The sequence below is a fragment of the Erpetoichthys calabaricus genome, chromosome 2, assembly GCF_900747795.2.
Source record: "Erpetoichthys calabaricus chromosome 2, fErpCal1.3, whole genome shotgun sequence".
NCBI lineage: Eukaryota > Metazoa > Chordata > Cladistia > Polypteriformes > Polypteridae > Erpetoichthys > Erpetoichthys calabaricus.
Window position 1 is genome coordinate 251,451,551 of NC_041395.2, and position 17,344 is coordinate 251,468,894.

A 17,344-nucleotide genomic window follows, 5' to 3' on the forward strand; every position below is an offset into this window, starting at 1 on the left:
GCCATCATTTAAAAACTGCATTTTGTGTTTACTTGTGTTATATTTGACTAATGGTTAAATGTGTTTGATGATCAGAAACATTTTGTGTGACAAACATGCAAAAGAATAAGAAATCAGGAAGGGGGCAAATAGTTTTTCACACCACTGTAGTTAAAAGATCAAAATTGCAACAGGACTGCAGATCTTGAATACATTGCTGATTTAATTCAATATAATCATCTCTCAAATGGGTTTTCATTAAAACCCGTTATAAAACTTGGCATGTGTCTTGTTCGCCTCCACCTATGAGATTCACTTTATCCATAATCCTGTCACTGGAGGAACTCTAACTCTAAAAAATCCAGAAAAACAAAATTATAAATTGATTTGCATGTCATTGAGTGAAATACGTATTTGATCCCCCACAGCCCAGCCAGACAGAATTGTGGCTCCCTCTGATTGGCTGTGTGCCCATGTGGCACAGATTACGATCCAATCAATTCCAGATACTCCTGATCTCAACTCCTTATGTGTGTAAAGCACACCTGGCCACAGAATCCATTTCTTCCATTCAGTAAGTAAAATCAACTGTCCTCCTTGACATTCCCAAAATGTAAAGTCCCTGTTCTGTGTCCAAAGCCACCCCACTTCACTGTCCCCAGTCCTGGCACCAGGTTGCAGGGTACAGGTCTGCTAGTTGCGATTCTACTCGAAGCAAACTGCCTACAGCAACAAAAATGCTAATGCCAACTGTACCTTTTTTTTTTTTGTTATAAAAACAATGTAGTAAGCAAGTAATGCAAATTATTTTATATAAACATACCGTATATATATAATATATATATATATATATATATATATAATAATGAATGGGCTTGTATAGAAAAAACAATGGTAAATAATAATAATAATTCATTAAATAAGCAACATTCTAATGCCGCTCTTCATTTCTAAGGCAGTGGGGGAACTATAAAATCATTTAATAACACAGACAGCAGTGAAATATTAAACTGGCTGAAGTCACCATTGACCTATAAAAACAAGTTAGATTATGTGTCGGTGTGCTCTTCTTAATTTTTATGAACTTGTACTTCTTGATTCTTCTACAAGTTTGAGGAAGGGGCTTTAACATGCTCTTCTGTAAAAGCAGGCATCAATGGCTGACACGTTTATAGTAATGGAGGCTTGTGCTCAGAGCTCTTTAAGATTGGCATCAAGGTGTAATAAAGCAAAAGTGTTAACATTTAAGTATACTTACCAATGAGTAACAAATTCTACATTAAGGAGTTTTTTTGCTTGTTGTTTTAGGTAGCTGGCTGGTATGGAGCTATTTATTTATTTATTTTCATTTTGCCCCCAGATGTTTTTAAAGCCCACCAGTCTCCACCATTTCCATATGGGCCGCCAGGGTGAGGTGTTTGTGTGTTGTGTGTACAGCTGGCCTGACCCCACTAGGTGTGTCATTCTAGGACCGTCATTTACTTTCAACCAGTCAGCTTTAAAGTTAGCCCCTGACATTATAAAGCAGACACGGTGTGTGGGAATCACCTGATTTCACATTTTATCAGTTTTTTTTATGTTTATTTTAGAAATGTAAATATGCCTATAAACTTGTGGTATTTTTTTTCTTTTCAAAAGGGAGATTTGTGTGCCTTTTTGTGCAGCAGCTGCTCTATGACATTGAAGGTGAATGACTAACTGCACTCGAACAACAGAAATATCAGCTCCACCTTTTATGCACTTACCATGCCAGCACAATGCAATATGCGATAGTTATCCTCTAATGTAATAAATGTAAATTTTAAAAACATTTTAAGAAAATAAAAGTGACATACCTTCTAACAGGGCTGACTTCTGGGTAGGCTTGTCCATATGGTGGCCTCCATCTTTGTGCCAGGGCATGCCAGGCTGGAGAGCCAAACCTGAAGTATGGCTGAATAATGAGATGTGGGCCATGCTGCCCTCTTTAGAAACAGAAGTGTGTTCAACTCCGTCTACCCGTGGCATAGTTTGATTTAAACATGGACAAGTGATTTTTTTTTCCTATAATGCTAGGAGGTTTTCTTTTAATTAACATTTCCTTCCTGACCCCCAGCCCATTCTTCTGGCAATGCCCTTTAGGACATGGAAGGAGAGTGCAATTCAGTTCGATTCCAGTTAGGCTGTTGAGGTGAACTTCTTGTATTTTGTTTTTTATTTTAGTTTTGTTCCAGGTATTCTTCTTTTCTTGTTTGCATAAAAAAATGAGGTGAATTTTTAGTGCCCTTCCTAGACACTTTGGGAGTTTTCTGTGTAAAACTTGTATTGTTAAATGAGAAAAATATTTGCTGTTTTGGAACCTTGTTTCAGGGATGTGTCGGTTCCTTCTATGAACTTGAGCTTTGTTTTTTTTTGTTTTTTTTTTTTGAAAGTGCCCTCCCAGTTTATCTTAGATAAATTTAATTTATGGATTATCTTTTAAAAATACATTTTCACTGAACTGTTTGTTTTCTGACCTCTGAAGCACTTGTGTAAATAAAATCTTGTATCCCTTTTTATTGCTTTGTGGTGTGTGCCTCTCACTAGTAATGCTTGTTCTCAAACTAAAGGTGGTGCTTCGTTCAGAGGCAAAAAACAAACAAGTGTCACAAAACTTTCAAGATGAACGGTGTGCTAAAGTGAGTTACTGTAGAAAACTGGGCAGAAATGGAAAGAAACAAATGGACGACAGAAAGAAAAAGGGAGAGAGAGAGATTTAGGCAGCGCCATTTGAAATCCGACAAGCACCGGCAATGGAAGACAAAACTGAAATGCTGCTGTCATTTCTATTAAGCAGGTCCTCTTGCTTACTTAAATAAATCAAATGTCTACATTCAGTGCACTACATGGGGTATTTGTGTGTAATCTGCGCGTCTCGTGGCTTCTGTAAATATGTGGCTAACACAAAATGGGTGTCACTTGAGGCTTTAAAGTGTGGATTTTGGGTAATGTGAAGTACGTATTATGTATTTTATTTATTCAAAATAAAATGATTTCAGGAATTTAAATGTGACATTCTAACTGCACATAAGAAGTTACCTTTCTAAATATTCCACCTTGAGAGAGAATTTAAATGGATTGTTACTAGTGGGAGGTTCTCTTTGGAAAGCATGAAGCACCTTATGGTTGGCAATATCTTAAAGCGAATTTGTAGAATATAAAACCATTAAAATCATAGTGTGTTCCTTTAGCAGTATTAATTGGTTTCTCAAGAAGAGATTGGCTAAAATGAAAACATGGGGCCGCTGTGTCCTTCAGTCAAGAGTATGAAGAAAATTTAACAAGCGTAGGGAACTGCTCAGGGTGACAGGAATTTGGCCCGAGGACAGGACCCTTGAAGGCAGCCAGTCAGGAAAGAAGCACTGGATCTCCACCCGCCATATGATGAACACGTTCAGCTGTAAAAGATAACTAAGGTGGATGCATTCATTCCGGGGTTTACGTTATTTTTCTAAGGAATGTCCCACCAAGTGTGTGAACTTCCTCACTGGTTTGATGTACTTAACTGAAGAATAGCCACCTGTTTTAGGCTCCGAGTTAAGTGAACGTCTTAGGGGTGCTATGGAGACTAAGGGTTTACTGCCCTTTGTGTAATTTCCTCCTGGCCGAGTAGTTTAACTCCGTCTCTGCTCTGGAATTTAAACTGAGATCTTTGTTTACTCAAATGGTATAATTTGCTTGTTGTAATTCTATTGGCCTAGTAAGACAAAATATATTTAAAAAAGAAAAGGCTTTCAGCCCAGCTTTACCCAAAGTCTAGTGATGCTAATGACCTTTTCCTTTGTGCAGTGAGATGCTCTTTATTGATAGTTTTATTTTTAGGAGAGTTAGTTGTAACCCTGAAAGTTAAACAGAGCTATAAACATGGAAAATGCCAACAGCCCCTTGGGCACTAACAAGTGCACTGCAGTAACGCTGCGTATGGCCATCTTGTGACCTTCCGGAGGAATCTTCCTGTGCGAGGACAGAAAAGGTCAACCTTGCTGCAGATGCAATGGAATAAGACTCGAGAAGCATTGGGACTGATGTTTCTCAATCTATCTAAAATAGTTGATTTCTTTATTTTGTTTCTTTGCTTTGATTACATCAGCCAGTACCAGTAGATTGATTGCATACTGTTTATTGTAAATCTCAAAAACAATAAAAATGAGAAAACCCTTGCACTCATGTCATACTGACCATGCTACATGCATTCATTTTTCACATCAAATTAACAAAAATAGTTGACAAATATAGTTATCAATGTAAACATCTTGTCACTTTTAAACATACATGTTCCTATTCACAAGAAATTTATGTGAATAACAGATTCCAGAGAAGCCTCTGTTGGCTGTTATTGCTAAAAGATGCTGCAGCTCCGGACTCGTGGTAAGAATCCATAGATATGCCTGAGTTATTAGCAATAAAACAAAGTAAAATGCTGGAATGCCATTAAAAAGCTGGGTTTCCTATTCTTTAACAAGCACTCTTCACAGCCGAGAAGACCCCCTCAATCCACCTGGAGGTCAACGTCTCAAGATCTGTGCCCAGTCTCCGGCCCTCGGGTGACTCGTGTGCCAGCTAAGGTGAGCATACGTGGGCTAGCAAAAGGACACGTGGTTAATCCTAATGTGGGGCTTTGACAAATTCTCAAGTGTAGCAGGATCATTCAAATAGAAGAATGAAGTAAAACAGTGAATGAAATGCTTTTTGTTTGAAAGACATCTTTGTTTATTAAACATTTTATTGTATATACCGGTACATTAATATTTTTTTAAACTTAAATATGACTTTAGCAAATTTTAAATTGTCACCTGCTTCTGAAATTAGGGGTAGGGTTAAAGTTAGTGCCAACCGTGTAATAACAGGCTGGCATTGCCATCCCCTTCTGGGGCCACAGAACTAGAAACTAAAGTGGGATCTTTGAAGAGATGATGCCTTCCTTTCTGTGGCCGGCTCCTGTCCAGCCGTTATCTTGAGCAAACCTGAGACTACAGATTGGTCAGGACTGTAAACACTGGGGTTTGTTCAGCGCTCAACATGTAAGGGCAATGGGGCAATCCACCTGTCCCGCCAGCTCAGAGGCTGCTCTTGTTAGGTCTGGCTATCTGCTCAAGGCGTTTTTGGTTAAAAAACCCATCCTAAGGAGTGTGGCCGAGCGGTTAAGCCACGATGCAGTTTGCTGTGGTTTATTTCAGCCCTGAACTTCCTTGTTATTCTCTAAAGAACGACACAATATAAAGAGGCTTGCTTGATACGGAGTTGCCTTGCTGGGTCCGATGACTGAGTCTCTCTTACACTGCAGTACTGCACACGCCTCGCTCTTCCTCTAGTAGGTAGTGTAAGATGATCTGCCCAAATGGTCAGGCCTGCTTCACCGGCTCCCATAGGCCAAAGGACCACACCTTCTGCTTTAAGGTGAAGCTAGGACCCCCAAAGGTGGGGTGAAGACCTCCACCTGGTCAGCTCAGCTTATCTGTGACGAGACTGTTACAACAACAGTGGGGCCGTTTAACGTTTTGGAGCGCTCTTAGTGCTTATAACCCTGTTCTGTCTGCTTGATAAGTTTTAGCCTATCGTGTCCCATCAGGCCTTTGTTTCCTTATCGCAGTAGAAGTAGTTCTGTAAATAACAGCAGACAACGGCCTTCCACATGCAGTATGGTCACTAGACTGGTTTGAAGTGCCATTTTATTACGTGGGTGGGCTAAATGCCTGATGGTAAGCAAACTTAGGTGTGTGTTCTTTTGCACTTACACACCACTGTTTCCAAATCAGAGCACAGAAGAGATGCTCTTCTGTTTTGAACCCAATGTAGATGGATGACCCTACCTGGATGGGTCAGGATTGCTAGCTAGCTAACCAGTCTCTGACATTTCATAAATGCTTCTTCCAGGATTCTGTTAGATGTTGTATAATGTGTGAAGTTACAGCAGAGAGGGGGTGGGCAGGAAAGCGTGGTATGAATAAAGGATAAAAAGGCAACACGCAGGAAATGGCAACTTCTTAAGTGTGTCACCTGCACGAGGGGCTGCTGGAGGTCACAGGACGAGGCTACAATGCCAACGGTAATCCAACAGGACCCAACAAGACATCATATTACTGCAGCAGACGGGAGAAGGTGAGCAATGAATGAAAACGCAGAATTAAAATTACATCTGGCTTAGAAAAACAATGAATTTTTCTTTTAATCCAGCTGATGTAATGTAATAAATAATAAATGTCATAGAGGGGACCCTAAATCATCCTTTCACCTCGCTGCTTTAGGCCGTGTGATTGGTGCCAGCATGGCGGCCAGTAAGGGCACAAATGCCAATAAGGTATCCTGAGGTTACCATGGATGTCCATGTTGCCCCAGGCATGTGAATTAACATTAATGTTGAAAGGGCTCTTAAAAATTGAGTTTTGAAAGATGTTAAAATCAGAATAAACATTGGAAACTGTGTGCCCGAGTTATTTTTCATAGTGGTTGATGCCAGTGAAGGCTCGATGCCGCTGGCCCGTTTGTCGACAACACGTGAGTGAATCACAAAGTACAAACCAATCTGACAGCCACAACTACAAAATCAAATGACTAAATATGTGGAGATTATCTGTTAGGTCAGTGGACTACCTGACATCGTTCATCAAAGAGGTCTGAATTTATGCAGCATTTGGTGGACATGGCAGCCAGAAGTGGCAAATCACTACAATGGCAGCACGTCCTTCGGTGGTCTGCTGGCATGTGAATGACAGGACAAGGCCACAGATCCTACAACGGGCACCTGAACAGGCCACCACGACAAAGCCTCCTCTACATCCAGGACCAGCGTCAACTACTAGCTCATCCCAATACCATTATAACCCAGTGCTCCCATGATGGACAAAAACATTTAGTTTTGACTGCCTCAGAATTGATGTTCCCCGTCTTAGATGATAAAATGATCTTCTTCGGCAACAGAGTCGCTGCTATGTGGGGGTTCCCCACCCCTCACGGTAAACGTTATATTCTCACAAGTGACACATCTATCCATCTGTTCAGTTATGGGGGTGTGCACTTCCAAGCACTCCGGTCAGCAGTGTATGGTAAAAAAAAAAGAATAATAATAAATAAAAAGACAAATCCCTTAAGCGATCATTTGAAATGTAACTTCTCTCATGAACATATAGAGCAGGACAGAGCTTATAATATCCACAACGCCACTAATTTCCAAGAGTTTTATTCACTTTTTGTCTTGCAGCTTACTGAGCCGAGACGAGGATTCCCATCTTCAGCGCTCCCTGCTCCTGTCACGACTCACCGTGGGGATCATGGAAGTTACGAGACCACCCGGAGAGCTGGACGTAGTCGGGAGGAACTCGTTCAATAAAGTTAGTGATTGTTGAAAATCTGGACAGACGCAGCTAAAGGGAATCGCCAAACTAACTGTGCCAGATTATCAAGGACTGACCTAAAACTGGCAGTATTGATGGGACAGCTCACAAAAAGTTACAAAGGTTCCATTATTTCTTTTTTTATTACGTATATGTAAAAAAGGATTCAATTTGGAGGAGCCCTGAGACAATGCTATAAGAACACAAAATAATAAAAGGGAGTTGACTGTGAGAGTGTGCTAAAATTTAAAAGCACGGCATCTGTCAGAAGGTAAAAATACGCGGCCTAAATGGCTCCAACATTTTACTAAGTTTCAGAAAATTATTAAATTCCAAAACATACACAAAGTTTAAAACTCATCATTTTTTTTAGCTGATGTTCTATTATTAAACAACTTTCTCTTACATTAGTGTGTTGTGGGATTTAATAAAATATAGTGACTTCAAGTCTAAACTCTTCACTTATCATGCTCTTAAGTTTTTTAAGCATCATTCAACATTTTCAGCTTCTGAACAAATAAAAAGTAAAACTCCTGTCATCGTCCCCTTCTTTTATTGTTCTGTACACATTCATTACTTCTTGGTACTTCATCTCATTTCAGTTTTTACTTGGCTGCTTCAATGCAGCTCATTGTGTAAAATTAAAACATTTCTTGGGCTGCAGTTTAAAAAACAAATCATGCAGCCCTCTACTTTATAATGCTTAGAATACTTTAAAATAAAGAAAATGTTGTATGATCTATCGGAAAGAGCTATGATAATGAACACAGCAAGCTGTACGTCTACTTTCTCACCCACATACACACAGACAGAGGCGCGCACCCCTCTTCGTTTTCCGCCCACGGCCTTTGCTTCATATTCCGTTGTGCTCCTTCCAACCAAGAGGCTTCTCACAGTTTTGCAGCCATGAAGTTGATGTGAGGCTTAGCCAATGGAAACAGCGGCAGACTCCTCTTAAAATCGGTCATGTCTTGAACCAAAGTCGGCTGTACCAAAATGAAAGAGACACACTAGTTATGGTCATAAAAACAAAAATCAAGAGGCACGGAGAGAAATTTTTTTATGAAACGATGGACAATTCATTTCATTTTCTGTCTTACACTTTCCAAAGGGCGGCTGCCAGCTCACAGCCATCTCCTGTCCGCTTCTTCGCTGGGCACTCGGATTTCCTCCCAAGGAATGCTGACCAGGATTACTGGCAGCTCCAAATGTGAGTAATGGGTAATGAGTTGAGTGGGCCCTCATTAATGGCGGGTACCTGCTTGGCACTCACTGCACCTCGGACTGGCTCACCTAACATAGTTTTAGTCAAAAATCTTAGCATAATAGCCTTGAAAATCACGTCTAACGCATTAGCGACCGTGTCTGGCACACTACTGACGGGATGAGAGGCTGGCGGTAACAGCATATACCAGACGGTACACTTATTTTGCTTAACTTTAAAAAGCCCAACCCTCCTTATATCATTTAGCAGGAAGGCAAAGTTCTGTATTAAACTGGAAAAAAAATATCATTTTCTTTAAGTGGATCGGCTCAAAGTCTTCCCAAAACCTGAGTTCAAACGGGCCAGGCCCGTGACGGACCCTCTTACACTATTAACCGTTTTACCAAAAGTCAAGTCAAGTCTTGTGTTAGGTGGAGCTCCCTACTTGTGCTGCTGTCTTTCTTTTCTTTTGATTCATTTTGAGGCATATGCTGTCACACGTTTTATGTTATACTTATTTGTTTAAAGGAACTGTATACTGTTGTAATGTTTTGTTTTTGAAGGATAAAAAAAAGAAATGAAGAGGATCAGAAAATGGATGTACATTCTGTAACAACGCCTTTACTTTGTCAAGAATATTCTGATATGAGCAAAACTGTACGTCTAATAATTCTGAGGGTTTCTACTATTAAATGTGGGGGGCAGGTGTGAAGTTCGACTATTTTGCATCCGCGTATTTCATTAGATGTTGCTGTCACTGCTGAGAGACCCCCAGTGACCCGTTCTGAAAACCGCCGCTGAGGTGACCCACTTGGTTTAACTGCTTCACGGCCCCCCGAGTTAATGTGGTGTACGCAGGCTGCCTGTTGTTCACTTGCATTCAAATACACGTAAAGTGGCAAGTGGCACACCACACTGGTATTTAAAGTGTAGCAGGGGCTTGACTACAGCCCACCAACCAAAAGATACCACTTCCTGTAAAATGTGCCCACACCGATGAAGACAAAGAGTGGCCTTCAGTGAAGTACGACAAGAGGAAGATTGGTCACCTCCAGCTCCATTTGAGGGCGGGCCTGAGCTTTTACCTGACCTTGGCGGTAGCTGCAAGTGGGTGACAGAAAAGGTCAGAGGTCACCACCACAAGGGTGGCATCGCGTCAGGTCACCGGCCCCCCTTGCATGGCCTAAAAGTCAACTAAAGGAGGTATCTGAGCAGAAAAATAAATGTCTCCAATATGCCATTTGGGAAGGGAGGGAGCTCAGGAAACTGCGGTTAAACCTGCAGGGAGGGCGGCTGCTCACTCGGCCCCCATCACCTGCAAGTGACCTTAATGGCGCTCGTCAATGGCAACGCTAGAACAGGCTCTTAGTTTCTGGCTTGCCTGCCAGGTTGCTCTGCACTTTAACCCACTTTGCAATGTTTGCCCTCATCACGTGGGGTGGATTTAGATTTCAGAGTTTCACATCTTTCGGATTACACTCTTCTTAAGTTACTAAGTGACCTCTGACTTTTCTTTCATATGTTACAACTGAGAAGTGTGAATGTTCCACAAACGAAAAGTCTTTTTGAACTTTTGAAACTGTGTGCTGCTAGGTAGGCAGGCAATGAAACTCGCGGGATGTTGATTTTTTGGATAGTCATGAATGGTCAATGTTGTTCCACAGAACTGAACAATGCGGCCTTTTCTGCGTGTGCTTAACTCGACCAAACGCCACAACCTGAGGGACACTCCAAGGCAAGTCTCCTGTGAGTGAGGGGTTTCACAAACATATTCCTGTGTACGCTTGTCTTCTCGACAGACGCCAGCGGACACTACTGACAAACTTTAACGTTTACTAACAGCACTGCTGTCCATGACGGTGTTTATCCAACAATGTTCTAAGGCGTTAGCTGGTCATACGGCTGGCAGGCCTCCTGTGGGTGGTTGAAGAAACGCAGCACTTTTCTTGATGCATATTTGCAGAAGTCAAAAGTTTTAAACTAAGGCACTTTGTATAAAAAGAAAACCTTTCAAGTCTTCTGAACTAAGGAAGATACTCAACAAAAGTGACAGGTTTTTTTTGCTTACTTTAGGAAAATGATAGGCTTTACCTGAGGCAAAGATGGCGCAGGCGCCAAATTAACGTCATTTTGGCATGGAAATTCACCGACGACTGGACCTGTAAATCAAGAAAGAAAAGAAAAGAAAAGAAAAGAGATCATCACTGCGAGTCTTTGGGTGTAAAAACGGGGGACCCTGCTGCCGAGTTATCTAATAAAAGATATGAATTATTTACTAGAATACTGCATTCTCTCAAGAACATACGGGGCAACATACAGAACACCTTAGGAACAAATGGACATTCTTGGTGGACAAAAAAAAATCTTTCTTTTCATTGTTCTTTTGTTTTTATAAGACCGTTCCCTCTTTGCCTAGGGTATAAGTATGAGGTTACGTATGTGGAAAATCCTTTTGTGTAAATCCAAAGAGCTAGAATTTCAGACTAAAGTTTGTTGGCTCCACAAATTAGGCAATGGCTTTTAAAAAAAATAATAAAATAGCATTAAACAGAATCAGGGCCTTGACCACAAGTATGAAACAGCTGAAAACTTGCCATGAAGAGGACACGAGTGTACTGCTCCCATGGACAGTGTCCCAACGGCCCAGCTTGGCACAATCTTGTGCTGCTCGTAACGTTTCTAAATCAGATGATAGATGAGGAACTCCATGGCAGAAGTCATTCTGAACAACAAGCCGTTGTTGTGTGTAAGCCGGAGTTTCCACTCTTAAATTGCTTTTTTATTTCCATTTTAGTCCATTTTTAATGATCACTGGTTTTGTTAGCTATTGTTGTTCATTTTTATTATTTGGCTAATTATGCACAGTGGGTAGTGCTGCTGCCTCTCAGTTAGGAGACTCGGGTTCGCTTCCCGTGTCCTCCCTGTGTGGAGTTTGCATGTTCTCCCCGTGTCTGCGTGGGTTTGCTCCCACAGTCCAAAGACATGCAGGTTAGGTGCATTGGTGATCTGAAATTGTCCCTAGTGTGTGCCTGGTGTGTGTGCCCTGCGGTGGGCTGCCTGGGGTTTGTTTCCTGCTTTGCACCCAGTGCTGGCTGGGATTGGCTCCAGCAGACCCCTGTGACCTGTGTTAGGATACAGTGGATTGGATAATGACTGACTGACTGACTAATTATGTATTCTATGTCAATTTTCTTTATTACGTAGTTTCTATGTGTTTACGTTTGTTCTGCCAAGTCTCTTGCGTTTTGTGGGTGGGTCCTCAGGAGGCTGTCAATCTCCACCCCATAAAGGCTCATGGGAATTGCAGTCTCTCTGCAGTGCACTGAATGCGCTTGGTGGTTGGTGTTTCCTTTTTGTTCGTTTCTTGTTTTCGTTTTTACTGGTTTATTGACTGGTTTATTGACTCTTTTACTTCTGTTTTTGGGATTTTGATTTCTGGAGAGTGTTTTGGGACTTGTTTGTTTAGGATTGTATTGTTGGCCAACCTTTTCTTTTGCTACCTTTTTACTTTTTTGAATTTTTATTAATAAATTCTCCTTTTGTAAAAAGTTTTTACAGTGGCGCAGTGGTAGCTGCGGGGGTTGGCTGTTTTCCCTTCCCCTGGTGGGGAATTTTGCATGTATTGTGGGACATTTTAGAATATATTTTTGAACTTTTAAGAGTTAAGGGCATTTTAGCCTGATGTAGGCCCAAACCATCCACTCAAGTTGATGCTCAGCTGCCTTCTGGTGGACCTCTTCTGGGCAGGTTGATGGGATTCAGGCCTGTATCCTTTGCTATTTCTGAAGGCCTCACACCTCCCCAGCTACATCATGGGGGTGGATCACAAGAGACACAAAATTTAGTGCCTGATGTTTACCAAGCATCATGGGAAATACAAATGAAATTGTGTGGTGCTAGCAGCAGAAGGCGGCTGTTAACGTGTTTGGATTGCATCCTGGGAACTGTGGAAGGGTGCTAGCTGCTGCAGTACATTTTAGCCACTTCCTTCAGCGAGTTTAATGTGGCTTGGGCAACACAGTGCCAGCACCACCAACATCATGACCGACAGTGCAGTCCCACTGGTGGCTACCAAATAATGTACAGCTTTACAGATACAGGTGCCATTTGAACAGATTTACATATAATTTGTGTACGTATCATTTCAGGCCTTTCAATGGTAAAGCAGTGCTTATGAGAGCATTCAAAGAAGGTTACTTTTTAACAACATTTATCTACTACCTTGCCCATGTGATTATGTCGGACATATTTTTCACAATACTCACAGGAATCCATTTCCCTGGACAAAACATGCACGGACACCTTGTGCCTTCTGGGAGCATCCACTGCAAGCATATCCTGTGGAGAGAGCAATGGGGAGTGCATGTTGTGAAAACAGTAAGCAGTGAACTTAAAATCACATGCACTTGTGTCATAAGCTCCAGCTTACAATAAAAAATACTGAAGAGGAAAAAACAGCTTAACAAATTCAATGAAATATTACCTCCTGGGGTTAAGTTAATTTTTAGGCATTTTCAGTTTCTTACATCTCACAAAACACTCTTATATCAAATAATACTGTAGATGAGCACAAGCAGAGACGTGATCACAATTACAATGTAATTTTATTTGTGTACGGATTACTTTGGATATTATTACGAGTGTGTAACCCACACATTTTTAATGATCTTATTTACAAATTTCATCCTGCCAAAAAAAAAAAAGACCTAAATATCTTGTGCAGGCACCGGTCGCTTATCTTCAAGGAGACCCTGAGACATTCTTTGTTCTAAGTTTCATGCACTTCAGTAGTACACAACTGTTTAGTATACAGTACTGCTGGGAGGTATACTGGTTCATACCATCCATCCATCCATTGTCTTCCGCTTATCCGAGGTCGGGTCGCGGGGGCAGCAGCTTGAGCAGAGATGCCCAGACTTCCCTCTCCCCGGCCACTTCTTCTAGCTCTTCCGGGAGAATCCTGAGGCGTTCCCTGGCCAGCCGGGAGACATAGTCCCTCCAGCGTGTCCTGGGTCTTCCCCGGGGCCTCCTCCCGGTTGGGCACCTCACCAGGGAGGCGTCCAGGAGGCATCCTTATCAGATGCCCGAGCCACCTCATCTGACTCCTCTCGATGTGGAGGAGCAGTGGCTCTACTCTGAGCCCCTCTTGGATGACTGAGCTTCTCACCCTATCTCACCCTGCGGAGGAAACTCATTTCAGCCGCTTGTATTTGCGATCTCGTTCTTTCGGTCACTACCCATAGCTCATGACCATAGGTGAGGGTAGGAACATAGATCGACTGGTAAATTGAGAGCTTTGCCTTGCCTCCTTTTTTACCACGACAGACCGATGCAGAGCCCGCATTACTGCGGACGCCGCACCGATCTGCCTGTCGATCTCACGCTCCATTCTTCTCTCCCTCATGAACAAGATCCCGAGATACTGGAACTCCTCCACTTGGGGCAGGATTTTGCTCCCAACCCTGAGAGGGCACTCCATCCTTTTCCGGCTGAGGACCATGGTCTCGGATTTGGAGGTGCTGATTCCCATCCCAGCCGCTTCACATTCAGCTGCGAACCGATCCAGAGAGAGCTGAAGATCACGGCCTGATGAAGCAAACAGGACAACATCATCTGCAAAAAGCAGTGACCCAATCCTGAGCCCACCAAACCAGACCCCCTCAACGCCCTGGCTGCGCCAAGAAACTCTGTCCATAAAAGTTATGAACAGAATTGGTGACAAAGGGCAGCCCTGGCGGAGTCCAACTTTCACTGGAAACGGGTTCAACTTATTGCCGGCAATGCAGACCAAGCTCTGACACCGATCTTACAGGGACTGAACAGCTCTTATCAGGGGGTCCGGTACCCCATACTCTCAGAGTACCTCCCACAGGATTCCCCGAGGGACACGGTCGAACGCCTTTTCCAAGATCACAAAACACATGTAGACTGGTTGGGCAAACTCCCATGCACCCTCCAGGACTCTGCTAAGGGTATAGAGCTGGTCCACTGTTCCGCGACCAGGACGAAAACCACCCTGTTCCTCCTGAATCCGAGGTTCAACTATCTGACGGACCCTCCCTCTCCAGGACCCCCGAATAGACTTTTCCAGGGAGGCTTGAGGAGTGTGATCCCTCTGTAGTTGGAACAAACCCTCCGGTCCCCCTTCTTAAAGAGGGGGACCACCACCCGTCTGCCAATCCAGAGGCACTGTCCCCAATGTCCATGCAATGTTGCAGAGACGTGTCAACCAAGACAGTCCTATAACATCCAGAGCCTTGAGGAACTCCGGCCGTATCTCATCCACCCCTGGAGCCCTGCCACCAAGGAGTTTTTTGACCACCTCGGTGACCTCAGTCCCAGAGATGGGGGAGCCCACCTCCGATTCCCCAGGCTCTGCTTCCTCGGTTCATACTGAAAACCGTTTTTTATTTTTGTTATAATGTGGATTTTTTTTATACTGCAACCTAAGCAACATTCGGAACGTGAGGCAGCAGGAAACTGTTTAAGGGGGGACCTTTTTCACTGCTACACCGCTAAACACGCATGCAACGCAGTACATGCATTAGTGGAGGTATTGAGCGGTGACAATGGACAGAGAACATTCCCGAAACTGAAGCTGTAGCAGATGATAAAGTTGAACATGATGACAGAGAAGAACTTTTGCCGAAAAAAGGAGCCGTGTCTGTTGTCTGGAGATACTTTTGTTTTAAAAGACGTTCAGTGCAATATAACTTTTGACAAGCACCTCTGGATATTTTACTAAGTCTAAATGCCTCTTTGGATGGTTGAAAATATGTTGTCAAAATTTTAGTTTAATTTGTTTGCAAACTTTGTTCAATAAAAAAGTTCTATATTTTGACTGCACCTGTCATGCAATGTGATTCCTTCTCTTCATTAGTGCCACCCCCTTGAAAACTATCACTTCATGGGGCCATGCAAACCTGTATTAATACTTGTGTGCACATTAAGATGTTTTTTTGTACAATGTACAATTCTCATGACAGTGGAACAGGTTATTCTTAGCCAGTAATTGCAGTGGAAAATGTGGTTAACATCCACTCATGCATGGGAAAAAAATACTGTGATATAGAATTTTGGTCATACTGCCCAGCACTAGTATACAGTTTGGTGTTCAGCCATCTGACGTTTCTATAAAACGTCTGGCTATTTGTGTGTGTGTTTTGTTATGCCTCAGGTTTCACAACTGTGTATGAGCGCCCCAAGTTTCCACCCAGAAATGTATTCTGCGTAGCGTATCGGTGCTTATTGCGTCTTTGCTAACTGAAAATGCCCATAACACAATTTTCTGTGACCATTTCACGTCGCACGAACATTAAATAAAATGTAACGATTTATCTTTCAGTTTGTTCAATTTGCACTTCATTCTTTTGGTCATATTCAGAGGTCCAAACCTTGAAGACTCCAGGACCCCGTTACATGCGTAGGAAGATGAAGGTGAATAGAACATAAGCAGACTGGGCTTAAAGAAACGCTTTTGAGAAGACCTCTACTTAAGTTAATTTGCACTAACATTCATTTTTTGCAAAGCAAGATAAAAAGACTGCTGTAACATTTATATTTACAGAAAGCCCGTTTCATGAAGGAATACCCAGTTCAGTTACATTATCTGATGAGTTCTCTTCTTTTGGTGTGAACAGGTCAAAAATATCCAGAAAAGGGGAAAGAAAGGTGGAAATGTTTATATTGTTGTCAGGACCATAATCTGCCGCTCACCTTATTTAATAATTGCAATGAGAAAAGAAAAAAAAAAAATCTTTTCACCGATAGACAATTGTCTGTTATCTGAATTACTGTCTACTTTCCTCCAGCTAATGATAATCAGGCACTCCAAATACTGTCTGGGTCTGTTAGCAAATAAAGATGCCTTTTTCATCAACACCGATTTCAGACAAATAAATCAATTCTTTTAAAAATTCTTGTTCTGCCCAACAAGAAGGAATTACACCTTGGGTCAACGCCTATGAGGCTGAGCATCACTCCCGCTACAGACAGTAAGAACACATCTCTTTGTGTAGATCGCAATAACAGCCGGCTGACCACATCAAATTATCACCAAGTACAATGAAAGCTCAGCACAATTTATGCTTACAGCCCATTTGAAAAGCACTGAACAGAATTTGTTTAAAACTGCAGCCACTGACTTGACATAATTCAACATTGAAAAAGACACTGTGTGGTGATCTTGTATTTGCAAAAGAAATAAAGACCCTGAAATAGTGGGTAAACAGTTAGGCCTGAGCTGACACTAAACCCAGAATTCTAGACAGACAGACAGACAGACAGACAGACAGACAGACAGACAGACAGACAGACAGATAGATAGATAGATAGATAGATAGATAGATAGATAGATAGATAGATAGATAGATAGATAGATAGATAGACTTTATTAATTAATCCCAAGGGGAAAATAACTTGTCTAGTAACAAGGAGGAGGTTACAGCATCCAAGAGCAACCTCAAGGCTGGCATCAGCAATGCAAACAAAACCTGCAAGTCACGACTGGCAACTCAGTCAAGCGGCTCCTGTCACAAGGTGTACAGACAATCACAGACTAGAAAAGGCTAAATCACGTGAACAACAATCCACTGATATCTGCATGGCAGATTAACTTAACATATTTCAAGTCCATTTTGAAACCAACAATAAAGCAGCAAAACCACAGCTCCTCTGGGTGGTCCTCATGCTGCCTGCAGATAAAGTGAACAAAAGCATGACGGCACCTGCAAATGGCAGGCCTGGTTTTGCCTTTAGGGCCTCTGCTTATAAGCTGGTGGTTACCTTCTCTGATACCTTCAGTATGTCCTTA

The 17,344-nt window shown here is 42.2% G+C and overlaps 1 protein-coding gene across 2 annotated transcripts in view; it reads right to left on the reverse strand.

The window, feature by feature from the left end:
- Nucleotides 1–4,020: 4,020 nt before the first annotated feature.
- Nucleotides 4,021–17,344, reverse strand: part of ide (insulin-degrading enzyme) — a 142,375-nt gene continuing 129,051 nt past the window's right edge. For both annotated transcript variants that reach the window (XM_051922832.1, XM_051922831.1), the window contains exons 23-25: nucleotides 12,798–12,870; nucleotides 10,624–10,691; nucleotides 4,021–8,314 (exon numbers count right to left, since the gene is read on the reverse strand). In XM_051922832.1, coding sequence (XP_051778792.1) covers nucleotides 8,219–8,314; nucleotides 10,624–10,691; nucleotides 12,798–12,870 — 237 coding nt within the window. In that variant the 3' untranslated portion in view covers nucleotides 4,021–8,218. The remainder of the gene's footprint in view (nucleotides 8,315–10,623; nucleotides 10,692–12,797; nucleotides 12,871–17,344) is intronic.